Source organism: Silurus meridionalis, chromosome 25, assembly GCF_014805685.1.
Source record: "Silurus meridionalis isolate SWU-2019-XX chromosome 25, ASM1480568v1, whole genome shotgun sequence".
In the NCBI taxonomy this organism is placed as follows: domain Eukaryota; kingdom Metazoa; phylum Chordata; class Actinopteri; order Siluriformes; family Siluridae; genus Silurus; species Silurus meridionalis.
Window position 1 is genome coordinate 8,931,650 of NC_060908.1, and position 24,410 is coordinate 8,956,059.

The 24,410-nt window shown below is 36.3% G+C and overlaps 1 protein-coding gene across 3 annotated transcripts; it reads right to left on the bottom strand.

Annotated features, from left to right (window-relative positions):
* Window positions 1–1,294: 1,294 nt before the first annotated feature.
* usp20 (ubiquitin specific peptidase 20) lies at window positions 1,295–24,410 on the bottom strand. Of its 3 annotated transcripts, none has more exons than XM_046839095.1 (25): window positions 24,253–24,410; window positions 22,540–22,629; window positions 22,313–22,366; window positions 21,164–21,226; window positions 20,917–21,051; window positions 20,449–20,551; window positions 16,762–16,831; window positions 16,468–16,581; window positions 16,127–16,205; window positions 14,862–15,078; window positions 12,641–12,787; window positions 11,772–11,884; window positions 11,393–11,565; window positions 10,558–10,652; window positions 10,421–10,454; window positions 10,253–10,298; window positions 9,984–10,164; window positions 9,093–9,219; window positions 8,706–8,875; window positions 7,590–7,671; window positions 7,110–7,218; window positions 6,905–7,007; window positions 4,713–4,781; window positions 4,365–4,519; window positions 1,295–2,994 (listed from the first exon to the last, which is right to left on the bottom strand). In XM_046839095.1, exons 2-24 carry the CDS (start codon window positions 22,618–22,620, stop codon window positions 4,365–4,367), a joined length of 2,520 nt encoding a protein of 839 aa, XP_046695051.1. In that variant the 5' UTR covers window positions 22,621–22,629; window positions 24,253–24,410; the 3' UTR covers window positions 1,295–2,994. The 3 variants fall into 3 exon arrangements, with proteins under 3 accessions (XP_046695051.1, XP_046695050.1, XP_046695049.1); XM_046839094.1 differs by having other exon boundaries at window positions 10,558–10,628; window positions 14,643–15,078; XM_046839093.1 differs by having other exon boundaries at window positions 14,643–15,078.

Genomic DNA, 24,410 nt, shown 5'->3' on the forward strand with positions numbered 1-24,410 from the left:
ATTTTATTTTAAATTGTTTAAAAAAAAAAAGTAAACTGGTTTTTAGTAAACTAAATTTCCCGCCCAAACTGTACAGAAATTATACTGAACCATGAATTTTGTGTACCATTTCACCCCTAATATAATAAATGATCTACTTATTTTTAAGAATGCTGCACAAATCCATTAACTATTTTTTTATTCTTTGTGTAAAAAGGTGTTTAATATGTAAGGAAGGAATCTCCAGTATCAGCATTTTTGAACAGTATCCAGGACAGAGCATATTTCATTTTCTCTTAAATGTTGCAGTTTGTGTTTTTATTTATCATCATCCAATCAGCAGCTGAACAATAAGAGCTTCAGTTATTGTTCACATGAAATATAACAGAATGGGGAGAATGTGTGATGTCTAAGTCTCCAGCGCACCGAATATCACATTGTTCTCAAGTGTTTAGCAATTTAATCAAATATTTAGCAATAGATTAAATAAAAAGGTAGAAGAGTAACCATGACTAATTATACATCATTCTAATGGTCTAAGCCTCAAGCATCAATTTCAGATCACGGTTTCTCAATGGAAAACGTACAACAAATGTTTTTTGCTGGATTTCTGTAAGAAGAACACACAAACAACATGCATAAAAATTGCACTACTTACACATTTATTGTAATAACAAGTCACAAACACATCACTGCTGCAAATCCCAGTTTATTAGGAAAGATGAGGCTCCACTGACACCCCCCAAAAAAAAAAAAAAAAAAACAAAAACAAACAAACCAAAAAAAACAGTAAAAGAGGCGGAATCTCAGGCCTGAGTCTACTCTGTAGGCAGGTGTCATAATGTTTTTATTCTGCACACCTATAATTTCAAACCTTTTATTTCCAGCCAGGAATAAAATGCTTCATATTGTGCTAAAATTTTAACCTTTAATTTAAAACTGATCTAATTTATGGGGGTAATTTTAGTCCAACATCACACAATTTTATTGTAATTTATTCTAATCCCTGTCTAAACAAAACATTTTAGAATCCACCTCAGATATTCATTTTCTTTAGAATTAAGCAGTAAGTATAATGACAAATAGGGAATTTACACACGTTTGAGTATCATATTAGGTTACTTTTTTCAGAAAAACTTAAGCTAAATGAAGCAAACGCTTCATTTTAGTGTTCAGATTATTCACATTACACTTATATGAACTGCACAAGTTATGATTTGGCCAACATTGTAAGGTGAACAACATAAATCAGACATTATAAGGCACATCATTTTTTTAACCTAATAATTCAAAAAGAGAAAAATGAACACAGTGATGGAAAAAAAAACAGGCTTTATTAGTTCAGTGACATCTACACACTCAGAGTTGAAAAGCCATTACACAAGCACTAAGCTTGGCATTTTAAATAGGTACAATTCACATAATCAGCAAAACAGTCATTCTTAGTTCTCCAAACATTTCTTTTAATAATCAGATTATCAAGCTGTCTATGATTGTGCTTAATGTAATAACCAGCTGACATTTCAACTAGGGAAGAAATATGCATCATATTATAAACCTGAAATAAGATTTAATATGCATGATGGGATCAACAGTAGAATTAAGATGATACAGGAGCAATTTGGGGCTTATTTAGGACACCACCCCTGTTGCCATCAGCTCAACTATGGATAACATGCTGTAAATTATAGTCCTTGTGAATCCAAATCTACTTTAGCATAAACTGTTTATTGTCGAGGTTTCTCGGCCTGACTTCATTGCACAAGCCCTGAATTTACTACTTAACTAAAAACACAAGTGAAAATGTTGGTAGAACTTTTAATAGTCTACGTTGGTGAATTTCAACATGACCTGAACACAAGGGCACATAAACAAACGTATAAATAAAGGACCGTAAAGGACTGATTTTTGTAACTCTTTGTAACACACTCTTTTCATTCCTACACAATATGTACATTGACACTTGAAACTACAAAAGAACAAAGACATAACCCATCAATTACATTTCACACAGTATTTGACTTCCAAGTCCAGTTTTATCTAGAACAGAGTCTAATACTTTAACCATATAAGAGAAATAGCTAACATACCAAACATAAATAATAGAAGTCTCTTACTGAACCAGCAAAATCTGGCTCTCATGATATGACTTCATTTACTGTGCCAAAAATGTCCTGGGTCTACTTTTAATTAAATTAATGGTCCACTATCAAACTTAAAAACCAGCTTACATCAGATAGTGTCTGGCATGATAGTGTTAGACTTAAATGAGTCAGTATTGTTGTATTAATCACATTAAAAGGAAGTAAAAAGTGGTTCTGATGTAAGTGCTAAACAGTTTGCTATGACTCAGTCTGAGAGTAGGCTTGTAGCTACATGTACCACCTTTTAACAACATTAACAGCCATTAAAAGAACGCATTCGAAAAATTTTGAAGACTGACCAAAGGATCTATTGTTATAGAATAGCTCTAAAAAGCAGCAACCAGGGTTGGGTCTCATCAAAACACAGTGAAGAACTCAATCTACAACAGCTGAATTTGAATAGATTGTTATCTGTCTGCAGGTGTGTGAGTGAGTGAGAGAGAAACTAATGGATTGAGTTGGAGTTTGCCTATGCACATCTGTGGGTGTGTACTTTTATAGTTCAGAAGACCTCATCCTGCTACAGTAAGTACTGCATCAATCCCAGTTAGAAATATGTAAATATTTACAACCTAGGACAGTCTGTTAATTCCACAAAGTGCATGTAAAGCTTTGTTTTTTCTACTAGAGGTCTTGTGCATTACTGCATATGTGTAATCTGAATTCTGCAATAAATACAGTTTAAATGTACGTAAAGGGGAACCTGACACTGTCCAGAAATGTAGACTTCTAGTAAACCAACCCTGTGTTACTACACATCCAAGTTCTATAGAAGTAACAGACCACAGCATTAGGCGAGCTCACAAAGTGCTTACAGGAAAGCAGGCGTAAACATGGTGCAAATAAAGTTCAGCCACATTCAGAATGCCACCTACATGAGAGGGAAGCAAGAATTAGAAAATGATCATTGCAGTATAATCCTGCTATCACAATGACAGAAAACAAAGCAACAGTCCTTATGTAGACTTGAGAAACTGACTGCTGTAGTGCTGTGACTGGGGGGGGATGTTACAGACTGACTGAAATCACTCTCTATGCTTACAGATTGGCCCCCATGGTATTATGGTGTCATACCACAGCCTGATTATTGATCTAACTGGGATTAACTGGTATATCCCATCACTTTATATGACTTTGTATCCTTTCCCTAACCTACACATTTATTTCGCATTTTCTATAACATCTGAAACTTCTTAAGGGTCTGAATCTTTTTGTCTCTTAACAAATCTTGGGTTGATTTCAAAGTTTGCCTTAGTTCATTGTAGATCTGCAGTGTGAAACACCATCCATTAAGTTTAAACATATTTGGCTGATGATGCTGATAACTTTCTTTATCTAACTGTTGGGAATGTTTTTTCTTCCCCAGGGAAAAATGGCACAGTTGTTTGGTTTGGCCTTATAGTGTTTCTGAGCACAAGTGCACTATACTCTGTGCGTGTTAGGTAATGAAAAGTGATCTGGCCACTCCTAATATTTTTACTATATCTCTGCTGGGTTTGTTTGGATTACTCTTAGAAGAATGATGGCTTGCTTCACGGCCACTGACAGCTTTTTGGACTTAATATAAAGCGTTAACAGCAACAGATTCCTAATGCAAATGCCATACTTTTATATACTCACTTCTAAGTGACATAAAAAGGAATAACACATACCATGTCTCATCTTATAACTACTAGGAAATGTAATGAACTCTTACTTTTCCACTACAGTTTCTTCACATAATATTTAAGTGTTTATGGAAAGACTGTATTTACATTCAATATAATTTATATAAATAGAAAAACAGTTCCTTCTAAAAAACAGAGCAAATCCTCAGTATGTACAGGGGAAATCTGTAGGCTTATTGAAAAGGATTCAATAAAACAGTAAGGAAAATGAATCCTTTTCAATAAGCCATAGCATCAATGCATTAAAAAAAATTATAAAACAATTATGTTACAATTAAACAAATATATCAAAATGTCTATATGGAGTATTTTCAGTATAACAATATTAAAAGCATGCTTGTTCCATGGGCAACTTTGAATGAAATACTGGTCGCCCAGAACATAATGCTTATTAACAGAACTTGAAGCTGACCAGACCACCAAAAAATAACAACAGAGGTTGCTTAGTGCCCACAGAAAAGACCAATTTGGAACAAATCAGTGACATGAACCTTGCTGGTGTGACTGCAGCGTAACTGCTATCTCTATGGTCAAATCATGTAAAAATAAAGTGACCATGTTAAGCCTTACTCACTCAGAGTGCTCTAGTTTCTGCCTCGATCTTCCTCTCTCCATGTGTGTCTGATTCAGGAGAACTGACGTTCTGCCTCACAGCAATTTCAGGACCGCCACCATAAATTCCCAACAAGTACTGCCATGTCTCCTCAGAGATTTGCCCATAGTCAGCCCCTTTTCATGTACAGAAACACGTACATGCGCGCACACGCGCACACACGCACGCACACACGCACACACACACACACACACACACACACACACACACACACACACACACACACACACACAGGTCAGTCAATGTACAATACAAACATTAAAATAGTTAAACATTGTCTTTGGATTTGCACTTGTCAATCAAACTCACCATGTTTTAACTGTGCATGTCCCCCCTTCATCACTGTAATCTTGCTGTTGTCAATTGGGCCTGGAGGCTCTAAATCAAGGCACAGGAGAAAAACGACTGCTAATAAAAGGAATGAGGTTAGGAATAAAAGATAAAAAGTGGCTTACATTTTAGCAGTTATATTTTTTAATCAAGTATGTAGGTGGTCTTGGAAAGCCTTTGGCAGTATCAGAATGTTATATATACTTATAGCCAGTATATGGCTGTGAGGGAGATCGGATAGGCAAGAGTGGAGTCTGCTTGCAGCTCGTAAAGGCTGTTTGTTTATAGATCACTTCAGTGTGTGATGATTCAGGCATGCAGTGCTAAGCTTGTGGCCAAAAGCTCCATTATTTGCTAGCTACATTAGTTGCATAGCTTTTGTTTTGGTAATTTAATACACTTTCTGTACATTTGTTCACTTTAAACTTACAAAAAGATTTTTGTCTTTTGTGAAACAGTGGTTCAGGAAGCATGAACAGAATTTTCACACATGGATTGGCAGAGTCCAAACATTTAACCCACTGAGAATCGTGCTGGAGAAGACCTTGCACAGCAGTCAGACAGTCCCATCAACAATAGATCTAGGATCTAAGATCTAGGCAAGAACTGAATGCTGAATGGAAATAAATAATACAACACTGCCTATCAAAATGATGCCACAGCAAATGTGTGCTGGAATCAAAGCAAAATATTAAGTGAAATATTGGTGTGTGTGTCCTTTTTGTTTTTGCCAGGCAGTGGAATTCAGTTCAGGATGTTCAAGGCTTTCCGTAGGTATGCTGGCTGCAAGTTTTGAAGAGTTTCTCCACCAATCAGATTATATTTTCCTTTAATATGCCCTGGCACATCACACCATTCATGTTTTGTCATATGTGCTTTCATATGCTCCATTTATGGCTTGGAATTCTCCAGTACTGTTTTCTGAAAAGCAGTCCCATATCATGATGCTTCCACCTCTGTGCTTTACTGTGGGTGTTGTGTTCTTAATAGTGTTAGCTCAATTACATTTAATTTGCCAGTTTTAAGTATACATTTAAAATATATAAATATATATATTTGTATTTGTCATATATATAAGTACAAATCACTAGGAAATGTTTTGTTCTCTGAAGGTAAACAAATTAAATCTCAAGTTAATCAGGGCATCTGCTTCATTCACATCAGAGATGTTTTAAAACAAGTGATTTGTTAAAACAAAAAAAGACGAGTTTTATTTCATCTTTAGTTGAGATTTCAGAATTCTAGTTGGCCAAAAGTTGGCTTTGAAAAGCTTCTGATTGGACAGCTGTCTAATAAAAGCACATCTGTAGCCTTCGTTTAAAGACTTTTTGAAACCACAGGAGAATGCAAGCAATTTAGCCAAGACCTCAGAAAATTATTTGTGGGCTACTGTGGTTATTCCTCAGGAGAACTTTACAAACAACTTCAGAGTTTCTGTACAAACAAAAAATCTTGACACCACATAGACACTTCAGGAAAGAAGCAGACAATAACAGCAACTTCAGTCCGACAGCAACAAAGCAACAGATGAAAATGTTGGAGGTATCAGGTATATAAATATGTACATCCACCATTAAGATTGTCTGTTTGAAAGCTTATTATGAAAGTAGGAAGCCCTTATTCTAAAATCAGCATAAAATAGAATAAATCCAGACTGAAGATGACAGGTATCACCAGCCTTTTAAAATAATGATCTCTGGTCATAAAAGAAGTGCTATGTAGGGGGAAAAAATTGAAGAACACCATCTCAAGTGGAAAAAATGGGGTTGTCTGCATCATGATGTGGGATGTTTTAGTAGAAAAAGGACTGTTTCAACAATAAAGTCATATATGAATATATGTATGAATAATGAGATTACAATGACATTGTCCCAAACAACCTTTACAGTTACAGATTTAGACCCCTGTTAAAAAATAAAAACGTCTTGAGGCAGAACTGTGTTGTGTTGATGGATTGTTCTATATGATTGTATTATAAATAGGAGTCCTGAGATGAACCTAGAATAGTGTTTATATTCACAGAAGCAGCTCTTAGGAATTTTGTGTATATAAAAATACACAAAATGCAGCTTTGCATATAGAAAGTAAAAGCAAGCTTGTATAGCACAATATAGTAGTTATAATTATAGTTATTATTATTATCAATTATATAAAGATATATATACTCTTACCATTGTCTTTACCCTTGACAAAGTTCTCCCACTCCCTAAACCACTGCATGCTGATGCACAAAATAACTGTAGGAGCTTCCTCGGCCTGGAACTCCTTATTGAGCTATAGACAAGGAAAAGTAAAAATTTTGAAAGTCATACCACCAAAGGAAACAAATGATCATTACATACTTGTGCATGTACTTGTGTATGTTCATGCTCTGACCTTGATGAAGGTGTCGATTTCAGTTTTCCTTCGTTTGGCTACGGCCTCAATCTCCACTTGGCATATAGTGCACACATACAGGTGATTTACAGCCGGACCTCCTCCAAACCTGCATCATTGGAGAACGCAAGCATGTTGCACCATTTTACTGCTGTCTAGATTATGAACTGATTATGAAAGAGGACACGTGGGATGATGCTGTACCAACAGTGCTGTGTAGTGTTACATCCAGCCGAATCCACCCTTTTCTGATATTTCCTCTAACTATTCTGTTTGGAATATTTAAATCTTTTTTCACATAAATCTCTGTGTAGAATATGTGGGATTACCACAGACAAATCTTTTAACATGTTTCCTTTTCAAATCTTTTAGCAAGTTATGTGCTATCAGCATGTAGGCTTGAACACCACAAAAGCCTCAGGAAAAAAACAAGCAACCCTAATTTATTTAAATAAACTCAGAATTGACTGTTCTACTCACCTGTTATAAAGGTATTCCCATACATTCTGAGGCAGAATCACCACCAGATCATCCACATAGTGATATTTTGTAGGAGGAATTCCTGAATAACATAGCAACCTAAGTAAGCATTCATCCAACAACACAGCCACTGACCCTTTCCGGACATAGTATTAACGTCTGTCTCAGGTGAGTCAATTACAAGTACCTGTTTACTGGTATTTACATGATTTCATGGGAATCACTCCCATTGTCAGCAGTTTGTCTCATCTTAAGTTTTATTAACAATCAGTGTCAGACCTAAAGCAGTGAGGTCTGCATATGCCACTCACTGTCTGGGTAAATTAAGAAATAAGAAATGCTGGGACCAGTAAAATAGGAAATATAACATTTTTAAATGAGAAAATGTTTTCACAAAAAGGTTGTTCTTTTTCACATTTATAATTTTATATTTCCTAATCTTTGGATAAACTAGGATGCAGTATAAATATATTTTTTTATTTACTTATATATATAAAAAGTGTGTGTGTGTGTTTGTATAATTACTGTCTCCTGGAAATTCCACTTCAAATAAATTGTATTCATATAGTAATTAGCAAATCTATGCATCTGGTGTGAATTGAGACCTTGCTGGCTTTATTAAAAATATTTAATTAGTGTATTGTGTACATAAATTGCTCAACCACGCTTTAATATATGTTATATATGTTATTAATATAATATGATTATAAAGCGTGGTTAAGCAATTAAAAAATGTATTGATTCCATTGTATTTGACTAAGTGATGTTCTTTTAATGTCAGGGACATTACAAAATGTGATGGTGCCACATGTGTCCCAGAACTGGTCACAATACACAGTTCACCCCTACATTTCATGTTGTCCACTTATCATATCATCTTAGTTAAATGTTCATAGTGGGTCTAATAGCAGATTCTTTAATAGTGAAAAGTTTCCAACCCAAATAGATTTTACTTGAATGCAGTTGCTTATTCAGAATATTTGTGTCTAAATAATGAAATCTGTACTGTGAATGAAATGAAAAATCATTATATTCCTGACATTTCCATTAAAATATCAGAAACAAGTGAAATATGCATCAGAGAGGAGACTGTGTTTGTGTGTAGTATTTGTTTACCTCCATGCTGACACAGGAAAGTATGATTAGTGATGAGTCCTGGTTCAGTAAATGTGTTAAATTTGTTAAGCCATTCTCTGGAAATGTAGAACTGTAGTAGACTGGGCTCCTTCAGATTAGCCAGAGCTATGACTTTCTGCCGTTCTCTTACTGATTCCTCACTGCTCTTTCTTAAAAAAGAAAAAAAAAACACACACATGAGCAAACATGTCAAGCCCACGGCAAGTGTAAAAAGGGATTATCAACTCCTCATCTGTAAACAGTCTTAAGATTACCTTAAAATAACGGTATGATAACAGGTTGTAGCTTTCAATCCAATAAACAGGTCTAACTAATCAACAGGTAAGAGATAGGAAAGCCATTTATTGCAAACTAAAAATGTCTTACCTGTAAAAAAGGACATAGGCCTCTGCATTCTGTATGACTGTCTCATGGACCTCTGTTACATACTGATCATCAAACTCGTACCACTGGCCATTGATAACGTTCTGACAATATGCTATGTAATGGCCACCTAAGAGAAGGTCAAATCAATTAAGGGTTTAGAAATAAATATAGTGCACAATGCCAAATTCTTTACACTACTTCGTTCATTCGTAGCTTAAAGGAACATCAGAGATTTTTAGCCTATTCTCTATCTATTGCATTTGTGATTAGCACAACCATTTTGTTTCCTTTGTATCGGCATAAGAACAAAAAACCTGGTTATTCCAAACTCTAAAACATAAAATGAAATAGTGGTTGAAGTGTAAACTGGGAGAATTGAAAGGGAAGTAGCTGCTCAAGCAGAAATAGAGAGGGCAAACCACAAGATACAAACCAGTCAACATCAGCAAGAACTGGAAAGACAACCCCAAATGTCTTCAGTGCATAAAAAAAACGGTTGGGGTATAAATGTTAAACTGATACAAAATGGATTTAAGCTTTTTATATCTGAGAACAGGACAAATGCTTTCAAACTCTCAAGCAGCTTAGATATTTACCTTTATACTACATGCTATCTTTAATGTCAACATTATTTTCAATCTGATTCTTATCATAAAACTTTCCCCTAAGAAAATACACAATTGTGCTTGTCGTCTTATCTCTGCCGTAACGCTTTGTATAACTGCACCATAAAAACGCCAACATGACACCCTTAACATTAGCAATGCCCACAACCACAGATTAGCTCCAGAAATAACAAGCACAGAACAAAAAAACACTTTTATTGCTTCAGGTTTCAGTTTCAGGTTTTTAAATTCTGAGAGAAACATATTAGTGACTGTGTTGACTCACTTCCGGCTGTGCCATGGTGGCAGATGACAGAAAGGAGATCATAAGTAGTTATCTGAGAAGGGCTGTCTTTGGCCAAGAACGGCTGCAGGTCCAAACCCTCCAGTGGGAAAGAAACATGGCTGCTAATCTTAAAGGAGTACATGACCTCGTGCCGAAAGCGCTTTAGGTGAATGCACAAAATCTGTGTCCAACATAGAGAGAAATACATACAGTTGAAGGGACACACAAATGCTTTAAACTTAAAGTGGGTTAAGTGAGTTCAAGCTTACCTCTGGGAGTTGTAGGACCTTACAATATTTCACACCATTTCTCAACCTGTATGGAAAAATTCATATTTGGTCAGATGGGCAAATTTGTTTAATATTATAGAATTTTTCACAATCATGTATTTTCTAACAATAAAAGTTTTTTTTTATAACATTTAAGGCGTTGCTCACTTTTTACATCGTTCACAGCTGTACATGTTATCCCCTAAAACAGAAAATAGTCATTTAAGCATGATAAATTCTTGTTATCACAGAGGACAAGCTTCAAGAATTGAGACTAAAATAATAAAATAATATTAGTGTTTCACCTTTCAGTTCATCTGCAGCAAAGAAAGCAGCAAGGCAGTCCTCCAGTGTCACCATTGGACCCCAAAACCAGCTGGGGATACAGGACACTACAAACCTGAATGTACACACATTTCAGATTAAAAGAAAAACTAATTTTATGGTGAGAGGGATTTTTTTCTGGCATGGTCCCATGAAAGGAAATAATCACTAAAACAAATCATTTATGGCTGATAAAATTTACCTATACTGAAACGCTAATATTGTGATGGCAGATGTCTTTTTTAAGGATGACCCCGTCACATCCAAAGGACACAAGGACTCACTGAATAATTAATGAAAATGAAGTATATTATATGCAATGACCTCTATAATCCCTGGATCTCAACTCGGTTAAACACCTTTAAAAGATTATAGATTTAACTTTTAGTCAGCACCACCATCAACAAAACACTAATGAGAATGAGCACTAAAGAGATGGTGGCGAAAGGAAGCAACATTCTCACCCCCTCCCACCTGCCAAATATATCTTCTATAGAATAAGACATAGCATTTTTTTTTTAAGTATTTTATACATCCTAAATAAAATGGCACTGGTGTTTTTGGATGCAAATAATCAGCAATAATTTGTGCTAAAAAACTGCATAGCTGCACTTTGAAAAATGCAATTTTCTAAATAATTTTTTAAAATCCTGGACAAAAATGCATCTGATGTATTACAGAGGTATAGCTATGTACTCATTACAAGAAAGCTGCAAGAAATCTATAGCAACTGGGAGTAACTAAGTAGACATGAATCCCCAATGTAGTGCAGAGGTATATAAGCAGTGCAAGCTCAGAATATATTCATATTCACACCTGCGTATCGACTCCATAATGTAGGAGAGCCAGCCCTGGGAAGCGTAGGTGTCTGTGCACACACCCATCTTGGCTGGAGTGCTCTGGTGGATGGAGGAGTGGAGTTTAGCCAGGTCTTCCTTGCCCGGAATGGGCAGAGATAAATCCTGAAAAGTCTCAACTGTTGTTGACACCTGGAGACGAAATAGCATTGTTAATATTTACAAACATAAAAGCCATTAATGCATTAATATAGCTATGGAATTATGCTAATTACAGTATAATTGCATAATAATAATTTAATTGATTTCATTTGAAATATTTTGACAAAGTGCACCAACTTATTTCTTATACACGTTACAAGTGCTGCCCTCTAGTGGAAACGCAATCGCTCCCTCACCCGATCACAAGTCAAACACTGGACTAGGCTCAGAATGGAACCATCAAAAATGTCAGATATAACGCTGCGGAACCGGGACTGCTTCTTCTTCTTGGTTCCCAGTAGCATCTGAGCTGTAGGTTTAACAAAAATTCACATCAAAAACAAATCAAAACAAATAAATAAGAATACCTCACTGCACACCTCAACATTGTTTATTTGTAATAAATGGACATTCGGTGCAACCCAGATGAGGATGGGTTCCCTCTTGAATCTGGTTCCTCTCAGGTTTTCTTCCTATTGCCATCTCAGGGAGTTTTTCCTTGCCACAGTCGCCACCGTCCCGCTCATAAGGGACAAACTTACACTTATAAAAGACACCTTATTCATTCTTTATCACCACATTATCTGTGTAAAGCTGCTTGGAGAAAATGTTCATTGTTAAAAGCGCTATACAAATAAAAATAAATTGAAATTGATTTTGTTTATTTTAGGAAAAAGTCTTGCATTTTTAACCAACTCTTTATCCACTGCCTTTATAATCAACAACTTTTACTACAGACCAGCATCACCTCAACCACTGCACCTAAGCATCAATTACAAATGAGTTTTCATCTATATAAACTAAAATTATCTTTAGAAATGCAGCACAGTGCAACAATTTTAGGCAGTTGTGAAAAAAATGCAATCCTAATCAAATCAATGTGTTGTGACTATCCTTTGGATTTAATATATATTTTTGGACACTTTGTACAAAAAAGATTTTACTTCACAGCATTTTCACAACTACCTCAAATTTTTGCACAATACTTTACATTTGAGCTAAAATATATATGAATTAACTGTAAATAGTGATTTGATTACATGAAACCTGGAATCATATGTCAGACCTTTTTTGAAGGCATAGGCGGGGCTGGCTCGCAGAGGGCTGGACCTTGGAGGGCTGCTAGACAGTTTTGAATGAAATTCCTGCAAGTTTTGAGTGGGGCTACAGGGACGAGAAGACGGCCGATGCATGGATACCTCATTGTCTGGTTCTGAAGAAGAGAAAATGTGAAGAGGATAAAAACTAAATTAACTTTTAAAACAATGTGGGCCCAGTGGAAAGAGAATCATAAATCCAGACTCATTTGTCTGAAATGTTTTGCTAAACAGAATGTCCTTGAGACAATGGCAATAGGATGTAGAGTTTCATACAAGGGCCTTCTATGCCGTGTATTAGAACAAGGGGTAAAAAAAAGGAAAACCATAATTACATAATACAACTTACATATCCTGACTTTGTCAGTAAAGCAGCTGAAGCCTAATTTGGAAAAACTTAAGTAGTCCTTATAGTCCAGAATAGTCTTTCATTAGAGGTCTTTGATATTACAAGCATTTGGCTGTATTGTATTATAGCTTGAATTGTACTGTATTAGGCATTGAACTATGTTGTACTATAAATGGGATTGTTTCTATGTTTTAATTGTACTATAAGTTTTCCTGAACTGAAAAACTTTAGACATTGAAAAACTGCAACCATGGCAACTTTCATTTTAGAACCACAATTCCAAAATGTTGGGAAAAATGTAAAATGTTAATAAAAAAAATGAAATTGTTTGCAAATCTTATAAACCCATATTTTATTTACAATAAAACATAGAAAACATATCAAATGTTTAAACTGAGGACATATACCATTTGGGTAAAAATAAGATCATTTTGAATTTGATGTCTTCTCAAAAAATTTGGGATGAAGCAGCAAAAGTAAAGGATAGTAAGTTATTAAAAAGATACAGAAACAATTTCAGAATAATATGCCTCAATATAAAATTGTGAAGACTATCATTTACAGTATATAATATCATCAAAAGATTTTGAGAATCTGGAGATATCTCTGTGCACAAGGGACAATACTGAAAATCAATTATGGATGGCAGTGATCTTCAGACAGAACTGCATTAACAACAGGAATGATTCTGCATTGGAAATTACTGCATGGAAGAAACACTTCCAGAAATCACCGTCTGCTGTGTCATCCACAAATGCAGGTTAAAGCTCTATCATGCAAAGTCATATGTCAACATGATCTTAAAATGCTGTTGTCTTATCTGCACTAAAGTGGTTTGAGGCAAAGTCGACATTTAAAATCTTTTTTGTAAATCATGAATGGCATGTCCTCCGCATGCATGTCCTCTAAACTAAAGAGAAGAGGGACCCTCCGGCTAATCATCAGCGCTCAGTTAAACATCAGTTCAGCATCTCTGATGGTATGGGAGTGCATAGTGCCTATGGAATGGGCTGCTTGCACATCTAGAAAGGCACTAGTTTTAAGAAAAACGTATTTAGAGCAACAAAACAGACTCAGGACTGTTGAGCAGCTTGAATCCTGTAAAAAGACACAAATGAGCAAACATTCCTTTTCTAAAACTTCAGAAACTGGTCTTTTCAGTTCCCAGATATATACAGACTGGTGTGAAAAAAGAATCTACACAGTGGCAAACATGGCCCTGTTCCGAAGTTTTTGAGATGTGTTGCAGCCATCAAATTCAATGGTAACATATTTTTCTCAAAATTGTACATTTCCATAATTTACCAATTTGATATGTGTTCTGTTGAGAATAAACTATGGGTTTAAAGGATTTGCAAATCATTGCATTCTCTTTTCAACTTTTTTAGAATTGAGGTTGTCATTATACTGTTTGGTATTTTCGGCTCGCATACCTCAAAGTCTAATTTTTAACTCGCAAAGAAAAAAAGAGCCATGGTCCTCATAGCCAGGTGGTCTGTAATTTTTAGAATTTTATATTAAATTATATGAATAATATAGGTTCTATAAACTAATCTATAAAATTTATTTAAATTCTTTTTTATAAATTATCCTTAACACAATTTTGTTTTACAGTTTTGCACCTGTATTTCCCTGAGTTCTGACATCCCCAATCTGCTCTCCAACTCTTTCATTCTGATCCTCCTGCACTGCCGTGTCTACATCAGCGTCTTCATCCATCTCCGGTGTTCTCTCTTCTCCTCGGTCCTCTCGACGTCTCTCCTTCAGCTTCTCTTTCTCAGAGATCCCACTGCTCTCCCGCGTTCCTGTGCATTCATCCTGAATAAGAAGCTCTGTCTCACCTCCTGCTCTATCTCCGTCACCTCTCTCGCTCCCTGAACCAGAGTCACATGACAAGAAGTCATCTTCAGACGGGCTACGATCTCCATCAGCATGGTTTTGGTTGTCATGGTTGCTCTCTGTGTCATTGTCAGTAATGGAGTTGCTGTAGTCAATGAAAGGCTCCTTCAGTTCCTCGTGCAGCTGATCCATCAGACAGCGCAGGAATTCCTGAGTGTCCTGAAGAGCACAGAACATGCTGAATGCTATACACTGGACTGTTTTCACATGTTGCATGGATGGATAAATCATAGTTAGTAGATGGATCACCATGAAAATGGTTCTAATGAGAAAAGTAATTTCCCAGGCTAGTTAGTTATCCAAGTCAGCAATTCGTTAGACAAATGTTGAATATTTAAGATATAATCTGTCAAACTTAAAAAATCCACATAACTCTGGGTTCCTGAAAAGATTTTTCTTTTCTAAAAATATTGTCAGTTATTCATTCACACTATGTAATCTGGCTAGAAAAAAACGATTGTACCATTAGCAGATCATGCCTTGGGCAATATGTGCAGTGCAGTCGAAGTCAAGGCAAATCCTAGTGAGAAACTGGATAGTCACAGCACTGAGTTGCTCTGAACCACCATGAAGTGGAAAACTCATGTTTTACAACAGCCAAACACAACGAGAAATTTAAACTGGTGTTAGCAGGGTGTGGGAATTTTGGCTCTAAAAAAAAATCCACAGCCTGAGTTCATAACTGGTCTCAAATACAGATGTGTGTGCAACTTTTATTTGTACATGCAATATTTTCTAATAAATTATATTAATTCTAATGTACAAAATATAACCATTTCAGAAATCCCATTTTGGCTTCTCTGACCCTAATCAGGCATTAACTATGGATACTACATGCTGCAGGACAATGCAGGACAAATGCTTCATGGACACTTGTGTGGTCTTTGTTTAAACCATGATTTTCTTATCTGACATTTTCACTATACACCTATTTTTGTTTCTATTGTACATTTTGAATAATGTATTCATACATGATACATGATAAACAATAGTATATAGGTCTGTATCCAGCCTTATCCAAATACTCTTTCATACATTTGAGCAATTGAGAGTTAAATGCCTTAATTGGTGGTGCTAGGATTTGAACTCACGAACATCTGATCCAAAGTTCAACGTACTTCCCTAACAGAAACATTGTTCACTGCTTTTGTAGTTAAAGCACAGTGAGTTGGTGCTTGTAGATATATGAAAAGCATTCATAACAAACCTGTTGTGCGTAGCCACGAAACATAGGATTCACCAGTTTGATGCCATGAAACAGACTAGTTGGGACCACATAACTGGGCCTAGACAGGAAGAAAGAAAACAGGCTGATGGAAAACAATGTGGCAAGGGCTAAAAAAGGACACAGAAAAAATTATAATCTTGGACCAAATGGAGGTAATAAAACTATTATTGTTATGACTGAATCTATTAGACAAGACCTAAAAATAGAAAGGCTATTTTCAACCTATCCATATTGAATAGCAGCAGTGTGTGTGTGTGTGTGTGTGTGTGTGTGTGTGTGTGTGTGTGTGTGTGTGTGTGTGTGTGTGTGTGTGTGTGTACCGTTTTTTATGCCAGAGCTCAGAAATCAGTTTCTGATAGCTTTTGCACAGTGCAGGTTTCTTATCTGTACGCACCAGTCCACTGCAGTCCAAGAAAAACTGAGTCAAAGGAGGACTGGTAAAGACACAGAATTGAAAAGAATGATGAGAATTTGAGAGAAATTCATTTTTTAGACACACAATGGAAAAATATTTGCAATACAGGATATGCAGTAGAATTCCTTCCCATTATTTTCAACCAATCCATAAACTCTTTTCATGTTTCTAATAAGTATATAAGTAATGTTGAACCAACCAGTTTGAGAGAGCCTGCAGAGCTGCATTCATATAACAAGAATTTCCAATGTTCTTCATCCCTGTGAGGCCTGCAAAATGGGGGAAGAAAATTTAAATACACAAACATGAATAACCTAAAGACTGAATTTTTTTTAGACAGTTCATGCCTAAGTCTCAACCTTTCTACAGGACTCTTAAAAACCCCAATTCCCAAAAAACTGGGGGGATGTACCATTTTAAGAAAAAAAAGGTAATTTAGAATTTTATGGCCACAACACATCTAAAAAAAAACATGGGACAGGGACATGTTTACAACTGTGAAGCATCCCCTCTTCTTTTAACAACAGTCTATATAATAAATCTGGGATCTGAGGAGACCAGTTGCTGGAGTTTCGGGTAAGGAATGTTGCCCAATTTATGTCTGATATCGGATTTTAGCTTGGGTTCTTGCAGGGTCTTTTTTGTTGTAATTTTCATTTCATGATGCACCAAATACTTTCAAATGGTAGAAGGTCTGGACTGCAGACAAGTCAGTTCAGCACCTGAACTCTTCTTCTATGAGGCCATGCTGTTGTATTAGATAGACTATGAGGTTTAGCATTATCTTGTTAAAATATGCAAAGCCTTTCCTGCAAAGGTTGCCATCTAAACGGATGCATATGCTGCTCTAAAATCTGTATATACCTTTCAGCATTGTTAGAGCCTTTCTAATTGCGCATTCCAGAGGCACTAATGCACTCCGATACAATCAGAAATGCAGGCTTTTAAACTAAGCGCTGATAACAAGCTGAATAGCGCCTCTGCTCTTTAGTCGAAGGCATGTACCATGGATTCCAAAAAGAATTCCAATTAAGATTCGTCTGACCACCTAACCTGCTTTTGTGGATGACGTGGTGAACATGGTGTTCACACCTAATGATTTCAGATGTTTCTGAGCCCATGCAGTGCTCTCCATTACACAATTATGCCTGTTTTTATGGAGTCCTGCTTGATAACCAGAAGATCTCGAGCATTCAGTATTGTTTTCACTCTTGTCTCATGTAAGTTTTCTCCAGAACCTTTGAAACTTTTAAAGATATTATGTTCTGTAGATGATGAGAAATTCAAGGTCTTTATAATTTGATGTTGAGGGAAATTAATCTGAAATTGTTCCACAGTTTTTCACAAATTGGTGAATCTCTTTCTGAAACTCTGCCACACTTAGATACTATTTTTATACCCAATCATGTTACTGAGGTGTGACCTAATTAGTTGCTAAATGTTTGGCTGTTTCTTTTAGGTAACACTTACTTTTCTATGCTTTTGTTGCCTCACCACAACTTTTTTGACACATAATGCGGCCATTCAAACCAAAATTACCTTATTTTTATAAAAAATTCATTTGAGATATACAGTGGTAGAAAAAAGTGTTCCTGATTTCTTCTTTTTTTTGCATGTTTTTCACACTTTAATGTTTCAGATCATCAAACTAATTTAAATATTAGTAAAAGATAACACAAGTAAACACAACATGCAGTTTTTAAATGAATGTTTTTGTTATTGAGGGAAAACAAAATCCAAAACTACATGGCCCTGTGTGAAAAAGTGTTTGCCCCTAAACCTAATAACTGCTTGGGCCACAACTGCAATCAAGCATTTGCGATAACTTGCAATGAGTCTGTTACAGCACTGTGGAGGAATATTGGTCCACTCATCTATGCAGAATTGTTGTAATTCAGCCACATTGGAGGATTTTCAAGCATGAACCGCCTTTTTAAGGTCATGCTACAGCATCTCAGTAGGATTCAGGTCAGGACTTTGACTAGGTCACTCCAAAATCTTTATTTTGTTTTTCTTCAGTCATTCAGAGGTGGACTTGTTGGTGTGTTTTGGATCATTGTCCTGCTGAAGTTCGCTTCAGCTTTAGGTCACAAACAGATTTCTGGACATTCTCCTTCAGGATGTTTTAGTAAACAGCAGAATTCATTGTTCCTTTTATCACAGCAAGTCTTCCAGGTCCTGAAGCAGCAAAACAGCCTCAGACCATCACACTACCACCACCATATTTTACTGTTGATATGATGTTCTTTTTCTGAAATGCGGTGTAATTTTTACGCCAGATGTAATGGGACACACACCTTCCAAAAAGTTTTTGTCTCGTCAGTCCACAGAGTATTTTCCCCAAAGTCTTGATGATCAAGTGGTTTTTGTCTTGGAACTCTGCCATGCAGACCATTTTTGCCCAGTTTCTTTCTTATGGTGGAGTCATGAACATTGACCTTAACTGAGGTTCTTTGGATATTGTTGTGGGGTCTTTCGTGACCTCTTGGGTGAGTCGTTGCTGTGCTCTTGGGGTAATTTTGGTCAACCGGCCACTCCTGGAAAGGATCTCCACTGTTCCATGTTTTTGCCATTTGTGAATAATGGCTCCCACTGTGGTTCACTGGAGTTCCAAAGCTTTAGAAATGGCTTTATAACCTTTTCCAGACTGATAGATCTCAATTACTTTCTTTTTCATTTGTTTCTAAATTTCTTTGAATCTTTGAGGCAGGGCAAAACACTTTTTCACACCACTGTATTTTATGTTCTATTGTGAAGAAAATATGGTTTTATGAGATTTTTAAATCAATGATCTGTTATGTGACAATGTCTATTGATATAAGTGATATACATTTGAATTGTAAAAGGGAGAAGAGGTGACACATGCTGAGATGGCAAACTGTTTAGCCTTATGCAAATAAGAAGCAAAACACCTGGGCTACTACATTGGAGCTGGTGTTGAACTGACTATTTTCGAATTAATGTGATTGCATATGCATTCAATTAAATGAGAATAAATAAATGACAAACTATGTGGCGAAGAGCTTGTGGACACCTGACCAGCATACCTAATTATGCTTCTCCCTCAAACTGGTGCCACAAAGTATCATTACAGTAGCACTACAGTGTTTCTTTACTGGAATTAGCAGGCCCAAACCTGTTCCTGCCTGACTCTGCCCCGGTGCACAAGGCAAGCTCCATGAAGACATGCCAAGGTTGCAGTAGAAGAACTTTAGTGAACCTCAACCCCACCAAAAACCTTTGGGATGAACTAGAATGCTGAATGTGCCTCACTAATTCTCTTGTGGCTAAATGGGCACAAATGCCAACAGCCATGCTGGAAAATCTAGTGGAAAGCCTTTACATGAAGAGGGGAGATTATTATAACAGCCAAAAGGGAATGAAAATTACTGAAATGTTTAAAATAGCACATAACGGTGTGAAGGTCAGATGTCTATACACATTTGTTTATATAGTGTACATTTCTCCTCATGTACATATTCACACAAATCCATCTACAGTAACCCCCCCGCTTTACCGCGGTTCGAGTCTCGCGCCCCGGTTTATCGTGGAATTGCATTTGCCACTTAACTAATTTGTTTCGTTGATTTCCCCGGTCTCTCCCGGATAGAACGTTAGACCAAAAAACTTATAGGGAATTGTTTTTATGGAGTTTTATGTTGAAATAATGAAATGTATTAATAAAACTATAATTATTAATCATAAAATGAAGTAAAATGTTAATACAGGACAGAAAGAAAAGAATGCGGTGACTGGTATCCTTTTGACGTCATAGGACACTTCAACGAATAAACAATTAGGATTACTCTACTAGCATTTTGTATGGTTTTAAAAATAATTGCATATAAAATTGCGTATATATATAATAATTTTGTTATTTATTTACCTCTGGGCTTAAACTCATCTTCCTCTGACTCTGAACCTTCATCATCTGCCACAGCAATTGGAACTGCCTTCAGTGGGTGGCATGTGCTCTGGGAAGAAGAATCCTGGAAAAAAAACAATCATATATTATGGGTATGAGTGTGATGAATAAAACAAAAAAAATCCCAGAGAAGACATGTCTTGCATGTTTAAAACTAGGGTTTTAAAGATCATTTGAAAAGAAAAAGCTAAAATAGGGTCAAGAAAAAGATCAAAGTTGAAAAAAAAATTACACTCATGTTAGTGGTTTCCATTTTAACCATTGACTTTTCTTAGCACTCTCTAGAAAAAAGAATGTGTTGGCAGTGATGCTTTCAAACATGAGTAGAAGTCAGATGCCAGTAAGGCAAAACAAAACAAAAAACACCTAAATAAAATATTTTTCTGTTATCATAAGGGAAGTTCTTCTAGATAGGAGATAAGGGGATACCTGTTCAAGAGATTTGTACCGTTGAGTTGCTGCCAATGGGCTTATAGGCCTCTGCTCCAGAAACACCTCTCTCTCACACACATAACACCACACCCTGAATGTTGTCAGATTCACTGTCAGATTGTGTTTCTTCGCCTTGGGATAAAAGGGAAGTTACACAGATGAATGAATAAACAGAATAGGTACTGAAAGATGACACTGATAGACGATGGAGAGCGGTGAGGATGTATGTGAGGTTCAGAGTTACCTGGGCATGTGTGGTGCTGTGGTCTGAATACGACTCTCCACATCCCACATAGGGACAGTCACACTACAAAATAATAAATAACATTTATAAACAATCTTGATAAGTAATTACAATACAGCCTTTGTTCATAAACAGCTCTATCAATAATTATACATTGTACATTACACTGGATGCTTGCTCACTGTGACTTGTCAGGTTCTAATTTAAACAAGTAGAACTTGATTTTAACAGCATTTACAGAGATAATTTTAGCACCACTGCCAAGTTTAACCCTTCTTATTAATAATTTATATGCCAAAAAACACTCAACAAAAAAATACTTTAAGGAGCTTTAAGGAGACATGCAGCAGGGTCATCATAAATTTAATCCTGACTATTCTACTTCCATCTGTGGCTAAGAGACCAAGAGTGCAAATCTGGCTATGGGAAGAATAGATTCATTTCTCTTTCGTTAATTACAGTGGTAATAGCTAATGGTGGATGTGTCTGTAAGCTTATGCATGTAACAGGGTGGATAGCACTTTACTGCAAATGTGTTACATCAACAGTTTTAAAAGTGACACATGAAGCCTTCCCACATGGTAGCTGTATGATATGGAAGAGCCGGCTGTTAGAGGAGAACTGGCCAAGAATAAATTAGGGAGAAAAATCCTGCTACTGGGGAGCTATTAAAAAAAAAAATAATAATAATAATCAGACATTTGACCATGCTATAACCTTGATCTTGTTTGGATTCGTTCCAAAATCTGATCAGGACATCTGCTGGTTATAATAATTATCTTCTAAACACTAAACCAATCCTTGAGAAATTGTGCTAAAAAAATAATAATCATAATAATAAATAAAAAATAATCCACCAACAGCACCATAAAAAGCAAAACAAAGACACTGGTGCCCTATTCATAAATAGGTCAATGTGTGTGTTAAATGTGTCAGAGTATGTTATAGCCAGAAGATCTTTGACTAATTTCCATCTCTATCTGCTTGCTAGAACTCACTCAGAGTAACATCACATGGGGTTTTCGGAGACTAGCATTCTTTTGATGGACTACCCCACTAACACTCTAAATTTAGGAATAGTGTAGCAAATGCAAGCCGAACATTATTTTTTCAAGTGCGGAAACAACATTTTTCTATTTTTCTTCTCACCTGAAGACATGCCCAGAGGTTAGGACCACCTACACCGCATGATTGACAGGTACCCTAAAGGTAAAGGAAAATCCAGTGCTGAAATGCCTTTCATCTATATGTCATGTAACATTCTGCCTGTACATGCTAAAGTTTTTACAGTGTATCTGCAGCATATTGATTCAATCTTTAGAAAGAACTACAAGTAACCAGATTTCATATGTGTTGTATTGTCATTCAAGCTTTACCTTAGATTTTTGCAGAAGTTCCTCCTTAGTCACTTCACCTATGGAGTCCAGATGAGGACAACTGTCTCCACAGTCTGTCATCTTTAGGCTCTGAAATAATAAAATAAAAATAAACCCCTTTACTGTGTTTGTCAGATAAACTACATAACATGTGGTGGAGGGTGAAAAAAGAACCATTTACTTTTTTACTTAAGTCTCAGAACCATCACTAGGTGTTGTGTAAACATCACTTGGCCAGTAAAACATGACTTAGGAATGGTTTGAGAAAGCCGGGGCAAGCATCCAAGCACAGAGACCTCATGCAGATCAAGCAATATGTTCAGGGACTTGTAGAATCTATGAAAAGGCTTGTTAAAAGGAGCTTGTAAGGTATTTATTCAGTGGTTTCACTTTGTCCTGGTCAGGGACACTGTGGATTTGGAGCCTATAACCCAGGAATATCAGGTCCATCACAGAGAGGCCCAGACACTGATTTAAACCAAAGCACAATCCAGTGCATTCATTCCAACTATCCGCATGTTTCTGGAAGGTGGGAGGAAACCGAAGGACCTTGGTTAACACAGGAATAAAACCCAGAGCAATGCCTAGTTGCATGTCATGTTTGTTATAAATGCTTGAGATTCATTTTTAAATGCATGTTTATAAAAGGGATAATTTCCAGTGAAGTGAAAGGACGTTCAGCATGATCAAGTTTCCATTTTCTGCCTTTCACAACGGAGCAATCTGGAAGCTTTCCGATGAAACCAGAATGATTTCTTAGCCGATTTAATTGCCTCCAACTGATGATAGGAAAAACAACTGCTTTCCAATTGTATGATTAATATTTCACAAACACTGAAAGCATTTTAAATGTTCTCTTATCCCTCAATAATATTACATTACAGATATATCACTCACAACACTGTTCGTTTCTGGTTTGATGTTAGATTTGATTCTGAATGACAGAATTTTATATCCGTGCGCAGTGTTTTCTTGGTTGAAGAAATGATTTTCCGTCAGACTTTTGTGTCTTGAGTGGCTTTACAGTCAAATAAAAATAAAAACACATCTGTTTAGGGATTATATGTCTGAATACAGTATGTATAATATAATTGCCAATTATAAAATCAAATAGATAATAAACAGACTTGCATTAAATGGTAATCTGACCGGTATAGTGCTGCAGAATGATTTCAGACAATGTTTACAGTGTTAAAGCTCAGATATTCATCAGACAGTCACCATCAGACACCATCACATCAGACAAGAGGTAAACATGCTGGACAAGCAAGACCTCGGCTTTATTTCTTGAATAATGTTTGCCATCATCCTGTTTTGATCAATACAGTAATGATACATGACATCTTCATGTCTGACACGTTATAAACATCATATATACATATATACATATATGCAGTACCTCTGAGATGTTTGTGTGCTGTAACTACAAGGCAAAGACATTTTCCTTCGCCATCATTACTGCTGTTTCATGACAGTGACAGCACACAGCAAGAAAATCAGTTTCTAGCTCTTGATCTACAGTTTCTCTGCATTTCATCATTTCAAAATAATCATTTTGCTTCGTGACACTCTGAGAAACTGTTAGCAACCAGTCCATTTAAAACGTCTATACATGCGGAGGCCACTGTCCAGAGAAAAACCTCTGCACTTTAATGAAAATAAAACACAGTTACTTGTATCATCAGATAAATAAACAGTGCAAACGCATCTCACCAGCACGTCCAGAGGAAATGTGCAAAAACGTCCATTTTAAGCCCAAATGAACTGAGCAGATTGCCCTGATCCTCCCGCAGCACTAGCAGGCTAAGCTAAGCAACACAAACAGACCAGCAGGCAGAGCGCTGGAGATGCGCGGGGTTGCCAGGTATTAC

Excerpts from the sequence above, each read along its gene's own strand:
- usp20 (XM_046839093.1), bottom strand. The coding sequence starts at position 22,620 with ATGACAGACTGTGGAGACAGTTGTCCTCATCTGGACTCCATAGGTGAA. Across the intron at positions 15,079-16,126 it reads TTCGTGGCTACGCACAACAG|GACACTCAGGAATTCCTGCG; the intron begins GTTTGTTATGAA and ends TGTGCTCTTCAG. Across the intron at positions 10,299-10,420 it reads AGCTGTGAACGATGTAAAAA|GTTGAGAAATGGTGTGAAAT; the intron begins GTGAGCAACGCC and ends TTTTCCATACAG.